The following is a 12,822-nucleotide window of genomic DNA, read 5'->3' on the forward strand; positions in this document are numbered from 1 at the left end:
AAATTTAGCTAATTTTGTTTTTTCCATCCAAAAAATGGAAGTATTCCCAATTGTCACAATTATGTTTTGCCATATTTTAAAAGAATTTATATGACTATTTATACTTGTAAATATAAAACTTCTAGTCTTAAAAAAAAACAATCTTATTAGCATGCCTACTTCAATATTGTATAGACAGTTATGAGTAAAAACAAATTTGTTTTAAGAAAGTGACTTTTCAATTTCCTACAAAACTAGCCTATATAACTGATTAATCCACACCCTAGGAACCATAAAGCCTTTTGAAGTATTACAATTTCTATTCATTACACGGTTTGATTATGAATAAGCCCATAGTGCCTTTTGATATTACAAAGAATTAATAATAATAATAAAGTCTTTATTTACAATAATTTACCGTTAATTAGTTAATTACAGTAACAAGGATATCCCCTTCAACAGAGCTGATTTACAAGGGGGTTCCAAGAGCCTAGATTGACATAAAAAAAAAGCTTTGGAAGAGACAAATTGAAACTAAATTTAATTTAATTATTATCAACTTCAAGTGGAGTACGAAAATCTAGTATGTAGTCAGGTGCTTATTCATTGGAAACGAGGTACTTATATACCACAGTTTGGTTAAACGTTGATGGTCTAATGGGAATATTGAGAGTATTTAAAGCTTCTGGGGCGGTTGACTGTCGAGGCTGTCCTAGGATAGTCTCGCAGATAGCATTCTGTTGGATTTGAAGTTTTTAAGTTTAGTTTGTTATGCTAAACCGTAAAGAATGTCTGTAATCATACAATGGTTAAATAATTGACTTAAATATCATTATTAATTTTGCTACATCAAACAGGGCCGAAGAGAATGAATAGTCCCAGATCATATATTTACTTTCTCATAGGTTTTGAGAAGTTTTTAAACATCACTGAAAAGAAAACCTAACACCAGAAATTCAGCTGTTAGTATCTCATCCTAAAAGTAAAGTTCCCCTAGTGGTGTGTAGTGCAGCCTTTAAATAAAATTTTTTTCAAGAATGTCATTTTAAATTTTCTGAAATTAGGTTTTAATTAACTTCTAATTTATATATAAGAAATGAACCTTTAGAATTTTGGAAATATTAGGGTAGAAATGGTAACCCTATACATTTTAACCATATATTATAACCTGCTAATGGAAAGTGAGCTCATATTCTCGAAATACGATCCCTGATTTCACATTAGAACTAGGGATTCACCGATATATCAACCTATTTTTCTAATATTAATATTGGCCGATACTGGTATTAGAAAAATATTTCCAGGAAAACATTTAAAAATAATAAAATTCTCGATTAATTAACTTATGATAATATTTTATTTGACTGGCTGCGCCACATACGCCAGACTTCAGAAGCTAGATCTAAAACTTTTTTTTGTTACAGGGGGTGACGAGAATAAACAAATAAAAAACAAAGATATTCGATTTGTTATAGAAATTGTATCACCTAAAATGAAAAGAATCATTCGGATATGCACTGGCGAACTTTTTTCATGAAAAATTAGAATAAAATGGTAGGACTATATTGATCCGTTTTTTACAATAATTTTATCATATACACTACTGTTATGATAGATAAATTTGTTAATATCAGCCCATCCCTAATTTGTACTAAAATATTTATAATTAGTGTTTATCTACAAGATTAAACAGAAAATCAGTTTGATGTAAAATATAATTTATTTGTTAAAATAAGAAGGAAGTGATTTTTTTGAGATCTAACCCTCTAGGTTTTTTTTTATCAAATATGAAAATTGCACAATATACAAAAAGTACTGATTTCAAAATCTTTAAAATTCTTATATTTAAATGCCTTAACCAATTACTAGGCTTCACAACTTTTTCATCTAAAATCAGTAAAGTTAAAAAAATATATAAAATATCTAAAATATATTTTTACATCACTTTCACAAAGGAACAGTTTATATTTTAATCAATACTTATTTTTAGCTCTTTAACAGTATTTATAATTTTCACTTATTAACGAGTAGTAGTAGCTTTATTAAGGAGTTTTGTCTACTTTAAAGTAAATTTTGAACGTTAAATGTTTCACAGGTAAATTGACAAACTTCCTGATAATTTTGAAGATTTTTGTATTGTTGTATGACAAAGTTTTCATGCGAGTGTAAGCAAAGATAGTAAAGAAGATAAATCTTAACTGGTTTTCACAAAGTGTTTAAAATTACATGAAGGTTTGAAAGCTCTGCTTTATAGTTAGGAACTTATGCTTACTAATATTTAAAGATAGTGACGTTATCAAAAGTAATTAACTCTAATATATCCAGAAATTGCAGTTAATTACTTATCTCCCATTTTACTCAATACCAGTGACTTAAGTTTTGGTCATCATGAAAATGGGGTCAGAAAAAACACAAAAATATTCAATTAACAGGCTTGTTCTTAAACCTGCTACAAATGGTGCTTATCAGAAATTTCTTTAATAATGTGAAATATAAATATGATTATGACAATATTTCTCCAATTTTTTTTAGCACTGAGATTCATGTAGGAATTTATCAAGTTGGGCTTTTGTCGCTTGCAATTGTGTTTCCAGCATTCGACCTCGTTTCCAAGATTGGATATAATTTTCGTGTAATTGCTCTTGGTAAGAAGAGACTCTTTCTCTTTCTTCTTTCCAACGTTTACGATCTTCCTTTAAAAGTTCCCTTTCCTGTTTAAGCTCTTTTTTGGTTTCTATTAACTCTAATCTCAGCGCTTCAACTTCTAATCTCAATTGCTCTTCTTCACACATTGTTTGGCTGTTAGAATTCCAATTATTTTTCTGTTTCACCTGGAAACCATTTACGTTACACACAGACGATGAAATAAGACAAGTTTGTGTTACGGAGCTGCCATACTCCAATGATTCTGTCATATAACAGTTTTTCTCGCTTGCTTTTTGGGTTGGCAAAACTAAACTTTGTCGTCTGTTTGTCATATCTCGATCATTTGATACTCTCATTTCGTTAGTTGAGAATAGTGCTCCATTGTGGCAATTAACGCATTTCATGTTTGGCTACAAAAATAATGATCTTAATTAACATGTTAACTGAATAATTGTTAAATAATGAGGAAAATCTTATATTTAAATCGTTTTAAGCTTACGCAAATCAGTCATTTAGGAGGCTTAGGATATTGCGATATTCAAATTTTAAAAAGCAGGTTTGATATCAAAGATTTTAATGTTATTGTTAGGTTTTTGCTTAGCTCATCAAATACCCGGAACTTACTAAGTAACTCCTGGATCTGTAATTAATTACTTAAGTTTTCAATAATTATTGTTTTCCATGTGAAATGTGTTTTACCCATCAGTGCCCAAAAATTCGTACTTGTTTTTTTCTTACACTCAAATGGATTGGGATTTTTTTTTTGAGTGAGGATAATGATTTAATACTAAAGGAGTTTGCGATAGGGCAAATGTCCCTTTATTTTTGATTACTTTTGATATAAAAATATTAAAATTAATATTTACCTTTATTTCTGAATACTTTAAAATCTGTTTTGCGGTTTCTTGTCTCAATTCCTCCATCTTCTGTTCATAGTGATTTTTAATCTTATCTATCTCAGATCTCCAAATCTGTTCTTTTTCAGCATAAACTTTAACTATAACTTGTTCATTTTCTTCCAGCGTTCTTCGAAGTAATGATATTTCAGCCATTTTGTCTTTCAGAATTGTTTCAACGTCAGTCGAGTCCCTTCCACTTGCACCAGGCTGCCCAATGCTTATAGGTGAACTCCATAATCGTTTAGTTACTTTTGTACGGTTAAGTCTGCTTAAACGAGGGCTTTGGCAATGTAATGATTCATCACCACTGCTTCCAGCTTGTTCGTGGTCTTCGAGGAAGCTTAGCGACCTAACGTCCGAACAACAAGAGCCAGACCCAGAACCATAACCAGTTGATGGTGACGACCAAGTACTTAGTGGAGGCTGTATTGCGGTTGGTTGTTGCGATTCAGGTCGGTGAGCAACTGGCCGAATGATTGGATGATCTGCCTTTCAAGTTATTGAATATGTAAGTATCATTAAGTGATAATCTAATTTAAGTAATTGGTTCTAATACAAATATTTCTAAAAAAATTTCATGTTTGTGAAATTTTTAAAAATATTATACAAAATATTTTTAATAATAATATTTACTTGTGGTGCTGCTAAAACACCACTGATTGGTGGTAATTTTGGGGGACAGTCTTCACTTTCATCTTCACCAGAGAAAATTAATTCCTGCGATGCCGAATAAAAATCTTGAATTTGAGATGGTAACTCCATAAGAACTCACTATTTTTCATGAAAATTAAAATTTTTGTGATTAGTGGCTAGGTCAATAGTATATTTTCACTATAGAAACTTAACCACTTTATGGCTTAATTTTTTAAACCACCCCACCCCTTGTATATTTTAAATACTAGTTGATTTTTTTCCTGTTTAGTAGTAGTTTTAAGCTGATTTGCCCTAAAGGCTTTCAACCTATGAAGAAAGTGGATTGCCCAGGGCTGTAACTCGCCCCCGCGGAGTGTAATGATTGTAAAGTTTAGAGGAAAAAAGTTTAAATAACAGGTTTCACCCAAAGTAAAAACCTGCTCTTGAGTTTTGTTTAATATTTCACCCCCCACCCAACTAGAACAATACTTTTGTGATTAAAAAAATATATATTTTAAGTCCAAGGATTTAATTCAAATTAATAGAAAATCTTATTTAAGAAAATTTTCTTTTGATCTTATATTATTATTCTTCAATTTTCGAAATGTAAATAACATGGGAACAAAAGAACAATTTTGATCTGTTAAATAAATTTCGGACCCTTTCCGTTTAACTTTTTGTTTAAATCCAAAAACTATAAGATTCAAAAGGGTTTTACCCGCGAAAAGTACATAGTTAATTAAAAGTTGAAATATTTACTTACTTTAGCTATCTAGTTGTAACAAAATAAGTGACAAAAACTTTTACCAACTTCCAAGTAGCATAAAAAAGGACGCTTAAGTTACGGCGGCTTTTAAAAAGGAAGAGTCAGAGACGCGTTACGAAATCTGCTCGACTTTTTTCACCCCCCCCCCTCTCTCTCTTTTTACCGACCCCAGACGGTCGGAGGTCCGAACCATACCTTTGGGCCAATAACGTAGCGGCGGGCCAACAAGAAGTCGCGGCCGGCCCGTAACCAGCCGCAAAAATTCGGGGGTGATAAATTTTTTTGGGGGTGTGCCAATGCCTTGATACTAAAAATCGTAATTTTTAACTCTCACTCCTTAAATTAGTAAATATACCTAAATTAACTTTATTTTGTTAATTTCTAAATTATGAATCTCATCTTCGTTGAAAACGAATATTTTATTAAAAATACAGGTAACCGATGTTATAATTAATATGATATTAGTTGTTATTACTTTTTAATATAATTTAAGGATTCGCTTTTTTTCATTGAATTTAAAACAACTAATCTTTAAGATGATAACCTAATAGTTTACTTTAATATAGTAGGATACACGTCGATGAAATAGTAAGCATGATCTGCAGTCCTATGAACGATTTACCATTGTTGTAGTATAGTATTGTCCAATCACTTTTCGTGTATCCTGGTGTATCCCAAAAATACTAAGGCAATGTTATATCTGTCAAACCACTTTTGATTGGCTAATTCGGTATTTCTTCAATTGAAATATTTAAACTTTTGGTGCAGTGAAACGCGCGAAAACAAATTTTTTCGAAACTATAGTAAAATCGTTTTAAATATTCATCCCCTGGCGCCCCCATATACGGGCCTGAGTCGCGGGAACATGTAACAGGCGAAACCAGGACCGATATGAACTGGGATGTACGTTTTATGATGCGTGAAACTGGTAAGGAACACCGCGTAATAAATTTACAAAGCGTCGCAATTCCGCTAACTTCTTTGACATGGAGAGAATTGGGATTTAATAAAAAAAAAATGATTTAAAAATTGTAGCTCTTCAACTATTACCATAAGTTAATTGTTAATATTATACACTTATGTTATTATGGTTTAATGTTTTTAATATTTATTGAAATAACAAAAATGATAATGCAAAATTTAACATAAATTAGTACAGTTTTTAATTACTGTATTTAAAGTTTTTATTCATCTGATATGGAAATTTTTCTTGCCAGATAATTCCAATATTCCTTGCGAATCTTGTCGTGATTTTGAGCTAAGTCTTGGCACAGCTAGGTACGCAAAACTCCAGTTAATTATAATCCTGATACGAGGAAAAACCTATTACCTCTATTGCCCTTTGCGGTTGTTTAAGTTCTTGTAGGCAATCCACCATGAATGATAGTAAGTGAGGAGATCGACAGCCACTATTTTCGTACATTTCTTCACTCTCTTTCCAGCATTGATTAAAACTGGTCAAATGATTTGACTGTAAAAGTCTTTGATGCGTATCGAAATAAAGGGAAACTTAAAAATCGCGTTTCCTTGAAAAAAATGCAATTAATACTTCTATACCCTCTTAAATAGTTCCATGAACTTTCATTATGTGGTACTTCCTTGATTTTTTTCAACGTATAGCTATAGTTAAAACGAAATGTTTTTGATTAAACATTTATCATTAGTTAGATATTAAATGAACTAACTTTATTTCGGATTCCAACGTTTCATTATCATTTAACTGATTTGTTTCAGATAAAATAAAATATCTTTGGTTCCACGCAGAGTTATTTCTAACATCCTCAGTTAATAATGTGTCTGTGAATTCTAATTCCCCATCAAAAATGTTATATTCCTTTAAAAACCACTGTCTGAAAAAAAGTAAAAAGATAATAAATTCTAAAAGATTTTTTACATTGGTCTATGATTTAAAAAGATAAATTAAAAAAAAATTAATTAGTGACACTACTTTGTCACTAATTCATCATTTTTAAAATAGATTAAAATGTTTTAATAGAACCTGTGTTGCCATGCATGGTAATTTTTTGAATCCATGGCTAATATATTCGCTGTAAAAGCTTTTTCTTTACTAGGATCATTTAACCATTGGACAATTACTTGTCGGTGGTGCCTGATGATTAGAAAGGCAACAATTGAAAGAGTTTAAAATTTACCTACAATCATGTATATGAAATAGAAACTAACCAAACTTGGTAATTTTTTGGATGGTCTTCTATAACTTGGCCAATGTATAATAACTCTTGCTTTAAGTCAGTATTTAATGCTTTAAGAATTATTCTACGAAAATGCCTGATTAATTTGAATTAATTACACACACTATTATTTATTAAATGGTAATAACATAAGTCTGTGGATTAATTTTCATAAGGATGACTCTTATTAAAATATTTAATGGGACCCTATCTTAAAGTGACACGCGTAATGTCAAGAGAGATGGAGAAGCACCTTCAATCGAGACATTGATTGGTAAAAGTACTGTAAATATACTTATGGAACATTAATTATAGACTTATGATAATAATAGTATTAAATTACCAAACAGTGTAATTTGCTGGGTTTAAAATTGTACAGTCTCGTGTGAGTAACAAAGATCTTTCACTTTTTTCATCATTAAGTAGAATGGCTCGAAAATAATCAAATAAATCCACAACTACAGTAAAATATTGTACGTTCATTATCATAATTGAAAAATTTAATTACATTATATTTTGTTTACATTTTTCTGAATAAGCAATACGCACGACTGGAGCATCACCTTCATCTTGTGGAACTGGTGAAACATCATTCCACTCAGATCTGTTTTTATACATTACCCAACCATCGTCCAAAGGACTTGGACTTAGTTCATCGTAAAGATTAGCAGACATCCCAATTATCTTACTTCTAGTTTAATTGTTTAACTTGTATAGATATATTTGTTTTAGGGCCAGCTTGAATATCAACTTTGCTGTAAAGGATATCCTTGCGACTGTAATTTGTAAATAATAAATATTTAATTAGATATCTGTTTTTTAAGCCTTATCCTTTCAGTAATGCATCGTCTGCTTGGGTGGAGCTTTTTCAGTTTGCAGTAGCTTTGCCAGATCGTAAAACAAATAACCAAGATCCCAAAATTATCGCTTTCAGAAAATGAAGTATCGTACGATTAAAAATTCGCGGTAAATTTGAAATTTGTAAAAACACAACAATGACAACACAGCGTGATCTACTTGGGCGCATTCTTCTGCATAGGTAAATAGCTCTTTCTATAATATAGTCAAAACATGTATAAAAGTGGTATTTTTATTGCAAGAGCTGTTCAATTCTTTAATATAAACTGACTCATGCAATTTTTCACGTGGTCTATTAAATGCTAAAATATTACGCGCTCGTATCTTTAATCTAATATATAATGATGAATGTTTCTTTGTATATATATATATATATATATAGATTCCTATAGCGTTGTCCGCTATAGGAATCTACAGTTTTCAACTTAGGTCGACCACATTTGGTATACTATCTCAGCTAGGCTAATACCTAAGGCACCACTTAGGCCTAAGTCATCATGCGACTTTTAAAGCCATTAATTCATGTGGCCGGGTTATAATGCACAGGGCCGGACTGGCTAGTAGTTGGCCCCACGGGCTATGCAATCGTGTTAGCCCCATTTCCCATTAATGCCAAATATTTCCTCTTTGGCCCCCAATTTGAGTTGGACCCGATCTGATCGCCGGTTAGCCGCCTCGGTCAGTTCTGGCCTGATAATGCGTAGGAGGATGGTGGCAGGTCCTTCATGCCAACAGCTCCCTACACTTACTATTACCGTTAAGTTCGTTAACCTCAACAAGTTTTTTTTGGAAGGGAAACCGAAGAGCTCGGGGGAAAACCCCTTAAACCAGCAGGGAGAGAACTCAACGCAGAAGGAGTTGTTCCGAGTTTACATCCAGTGCCAAAAACTGGGATCGAAAATGCTAACACTCCACAAAAAAATCTCCATTTAAAAAAGCATGGGATTTTCTCGGTTTCACAGGGTACTTACTTAAAAAAATTATATTTTCAAAACTTACCCAAAAAGATAAATTTGACCTATTTTGGGTAAAATTGATCAATTTTGATTAAATTGTGACTCCCAAAATTACTAGGATGAATAAAAAGGTTAAAATCTAACGTAGTCCACCTTTTTACTGGTTCGTAACCGTTAGTGAGGATTTTTGAATGGAATAAAGGTGCAGTGGTATACTTATTTGTGATTATGTTACATATGATAATAGCTTTTGAATAAAAAATCTGGTCCGAACAATTAATAAACTGGTCTTTGACCCAGTGACCACCACTTATTTCCCCGATCCCTCTAAGCAAGGACAGTAGATACAGGGACGAGAAAGTGTATTGGCGGCCTCTGTTGGAATATATCACCTAAAACGACCTAAACGCAAGGAGAGTTAGTTGAAAACAAAAAAAATGGCGGTCACCTAATTTTAGCGGTTCTTGACGAGGCTTAAGTGTTCAAAACAAATGGGCATTTTTTATTTACGCTCGTAGTTTTATTTTTAATTTAACAGCAAAATGGTAAAAACTATAACTACAATAATACTGTCCATGGTGAACCACGTCTTAACAATGGCCGCGGTTTGTTTACATCTAACTCCCCGTGAATCTGAAGACGATTAAAATCGAATTTTTCCCCCTGCTTTCTCGTCCCTGTATCTACTGTCCTTGCTCTAAGGCCACTCAAAACTTTGGACTCACGATTTTTAGCGCCATCCCATGACAGCCAGAGCAACTACTTTTTTTTGGAATTTCGTCTGCTAGTGGTTTTAAACTTTGGAATTTCTCAGGCAGTAACGGATTTTAGTCGCGAAAGAATCCCGAACGGATTTTAATAGTGGAAACAAATTCAATATGAGTGTTTAAATAGTTTAAGTAGAATGCGTTTTTATAGGAGTTAAAAAAACTACCGCTTTGATAATTGTCGTAGTGATTATAAGAATATAACTTTTTACCCAGTCCCTAAACCTGGTAGGAAGCCGGGAGTAGTGGCTCACTCCTGTAATCCCAGGCGTCCGGGAGGCAGAGTTTGTGGAAGGTCGTGTGAGGACGACCACTAATCCCCCAACGGGTGGTTGTCATACTTCCGCCACGGGTGTCCCAACCCTATCCCCAAGTATCCCCCCGTTGGCGTGGCCGTAACACATATCTCGCACCTGATTAATCAAATGGACGAGCTGACTGAATTGTCCCACCCGTCACAATGGCTCATAACGAGCTTCTAAAAAAAAAAAAAAAACCTGGTAGGAATAGAGTAATGGCAGAAAATTTTTAAAAGTTGCAAATTTTCAACGCTAGATGTCAGTTTTTAACTTATGTCCTATAGTTTGAGGGTGGCATTCATGCTGCACTCCGATTTCCACTCCAGAAGACCACTTTCATCCTCCTAGGTCTACGTAGTAGGTAGCGATAGCTTGTAAAGTCTTTGAATAAAACTAACATGAACACGTAACCTCCCGTATTTTATAGAATATCATATTGGATAAACCATACGATGATGTCGCTGACATTAGAGTACACACAATTCATCCGATGTATGAAATCAAATAAATAAATATTAACCAACATAGTGCATTAAGAACAATCCTAATCACCTTGTCATTCTTCCTGTGAAAAATCTATTTTGTGAAATCTGTTTAATGGCAATAGGAGCAACAAACACTCCACAACACACAAGGAGAACGCAACCCGTCAAAAGTCGTGGATTTTCTTGTGTACATTTTTCATTGGTTAGATGGTTTAGCGCCTGCGGCCGTCGGAACTGGAAAATTCGGAAATTGTCTTCCCCCCGCCCGTAAAACGTGCAGGGCAAAGGTTCATCCAATGAAATTTGTACACAACCGTGCGTTACCGTGTTTAAAGGCTAGCTGCGTTCTCCTTGTGTTTGTTGCTCTTAGATGGCAGTATGAAGTAAAATTGTCTGCTAACACTCGCTACGACTTGTTTGTCACCGTATGTAGCGCCAATCATAACTAGCTTCTGTTAAACATTTTGGCAGAAAATGCATGTGAAATTCGTTGATCCACCATAAACAGTTATTTTTTTACAACATAGAAAAATAAATTTAAAAACTTTCTAAATAACCATATCTGTTGATAAAAAAAAATAAAAAAATTAAAGGGGCTCAAAAGTTCAGTGGCACAGGGGGGTTGACTCACGAATACTGGTTTTAAATGTTTCAAAACGAGCCAAAATATCCATATTTACCCAAAACAGGTAAAATGTTAATTATCTCTTTTAACATTAGATAAATTACTATTTAAATATATATATTTACTAGATGGGTAAGCCTGTCCGAGCTCTAAATAGTTGGGTTAATCGTATAATGCTTATAAGGTTGTAAGGAAATTTGTCTGAAATACATAATAAATAACTTTTATTCCTTTATTAATAAAAATAAATTCTACACCTAATATTTTCAGAGGTGAGCTGAACTACTACGAAATATTGAAAACGAGCTGTAAGTTACATATAGTATGAGGTATAAAAAACTTATTTCTTCCTTTTCCACGAAGGCCTCGGCCGTCAAGACCTACGTCCTTCCGATCCTCGACTACTGCTCGGCGGTGTGGTCCCCGCACACAGCGGCGGCCACCCATAAACTAGAGATGGTTCAGAGGAAGGCGGTTCGCTTCGCCACCTCCCTTGGCTACTCATGGGACGTCAGCGTCACGCGGGTTCTCATCAATGTCCAGTGGCCACCCCTTGTGTCGAGTCGACGTGTTAAGCGCCTTGTCCTGATTCACTCGGTCATCAATAAATCCAACGGCGCGCTCACCGACCTCTCTAACTCAATAGTCCCCTCTGCGGGGTGCTCGTGTCGCGCGGACTATGGTCCTGCCCTTCATGCGGACAAAACTTCGCAAACACTCCTTAGTTCCCTCGTCGGTCCGTGACTGGAACGCGCTGCCTGACCATTTGAAGTGTCTGCCTCAGACAAAAGTTCGGCCCGGCACTTCGGGAGTTCCTCGGTTTGCCATAAGTGCCTCTGTGTGTTTAATGATCATTTCATTTTACGTCATTTTACGTTACTTTTCTTGTAAATCTGACTGTATATACTTTTTTTTTCTGTATGTCTGCATTAAGTCACCACTATGTACCTTATCTTTTCTGGCGTGATGGGCACCGCCTTTTGCCAGTTAATAAAACTTTAGAACTTTAGAACTATTTTATGAAATGCACTAGCTAAGACACTTTGTGTGTTTAAAGTCAGTAAAGTGCGAAATTTACGGTTGACTCTGCCCGCCTCTGCCAAGGTCGAGTGAGGGGTTGGGGGGGATGAAAAGCTGCTTGTCTTTCTTATTTTTTCCAGCTCACTTGCGTTGCCCTAAGAACGTTATAAATAAATGGTTTATTTACCTTTCGAAACGTAGATCCTTAAATTGACAGCTTGCTCTAATAAGTAGTTACTTGTTATGTGATGCGAGCTAAATTCGTTAAACTCTGATGTTAGGGGATATGAAAAAAAACCCCGATGAATCAATAACGCTTTTCCATTATTATTTATATGGGTGCCTATATTATACATAAAGAAGGTCCGAACATTTAAGAAAATGAACCTCCAAGGTACGAAAGAGATGGCGATACTTTCGTCATCCGCCAAACAAAAAGCATGATCCATAGTTATAAGAAATGTATATAAAGGTCTAGATAAATTTCGGGGCGTCTAAGCCTAACATAAAATACGGAATTGACACCTAGCAGACACCGAGGAAGGCGCGTGACCAACAGCGCGAGCTCTCTTAGCATTTTAGTACTAAGTGCTTGACCTTTCCGCACATTGAGTTGGGAATATTAATCTAGAGGTCCAATCGAAACGCCAGATTTCAGTATTTCGCGAAACAAGTTTTTTAAAATAAGAATACTGTC

The 12,822-nt window shown here is 34.2% G+C and overlaps 2 protein-coding genes across 2 annotated transcripts; both read right to left on the bottom strand.

Annotated features, from left to right (window-relative positions):
- Window positions 1-2,280: 2,280 nt before the first annotated feature.
- LOC149947854 (uncharacterized) lies at window positions 2,281-5,059 on the bottom strand. Its single transcript, XM_090173066.1, has 4 exons — window positions 4,921-5,059; window positions 4,158-4,295; window positions 3,492-4,013; window positions 2,281-3,035 (listed from the first exon to the last, which is right to left on the bottom strand). The coding sequence occupies exons 2-4, from the start codon at window positions 4,284-4,286 to the stop codon at window positions 2,508-2,510; spliced, it is 1,179 nt and encodes a 392-aa protein (XP_090029192.1). The 5' UTR covers window positions 4,287-4,295; window positions 4,921-5,059; the 3' UTR covers window positions 2,281-2,507.
- Window positions 5,060-6,019: 960 nt separating this feature from the next.
- Window positions 6,020-7,975, bottom strand: Fnta (farnesyl transferase alpha). Its single transcript, XM_090171289.1, has 8 exons — window positions 7,640-7,975; window positions 7,459-7,573; window positions 7,108-7,212; window positions 6,923-7,033; window positions 6,609-6,773; window positions 6,481-6,543; window positions 6,254-6,404; window positions 6,020-6,197 (listed from the first exon to the last, which is right to left on the bottom strand). The coding sequence occupies exons 1-8, from the start codon at window positions 7,788-7,790 to the stop codon at window positions 6,108-6,110; spliced, it is 951 nt and encodes a 316-aa protein (XP_090027415.1). The 5' UTR covers window positions 7,791-7,975; the 3' UTR covers window positions 6,020-6,107.
- Between the last annotated feature and the right edge of the window lie 4,847 nt (window positions 7,976-12,822).

Source organism: Leiobunum rupestre, chromosome 4, assembly GCF_980474605.1.
Source record: "Leiobunum rupestre chromosome 4, qqLeiRupe1.1.hap1, whole genome shotgun sequence".
In the NCBI taxonomy this organism is placed as follows: Eukaryota; Metazoa; Arthropoda; class Arachnida; order Opiliones; family Sclerosomatidae; genus Leiobunum; species Leiobunum rupestre.

Bases quoted from the DNA above. Each gene is read 5' to 3' on its own strand.
- LOC149947854 (XM_090173066.1), bottom strand. From the start codon at position 4,286: ATGGAGTTACCATCTCAAATTCAAGATTTTTATTCGGCATCGCAGGAA. The intron at 4,014-4,157 runs GTAAATATTATT...ATAACTTGAAAG, and splicing joins GTGTTTTAGCAGCACCACAA to GCAGATCATCCAATCATTCG. The intron at 3,036-3,491 runs GTAAATATTAAT...TTATTTTTGTAG, and splicing joins TAAAGTATTCAGAAATAAAG to CCAAACATGAAATGCGTTAA.
- Fnta (XM_090171289.1), bottom strand. From the start codon at position 7,790: ATGTCTGCTAATCTTTACGATGAACTAAGTCCAAGTCCTTTGGACGAT. The intron at 7,213-7,458 runs GTAATTTAATAC...CAAATTAATCAG, and splicing joins CCAGCAAATTACACTGTTTG to GCATTTTCGTAGAATAATTC. The intron at 6,198-6,253 runs GTAATAGGTTTT...TTGCGTACCTAG, and splicing joins AACCGCAAAGGGCAATAGAG to CTGTGCCAAGACTTAGCTCA.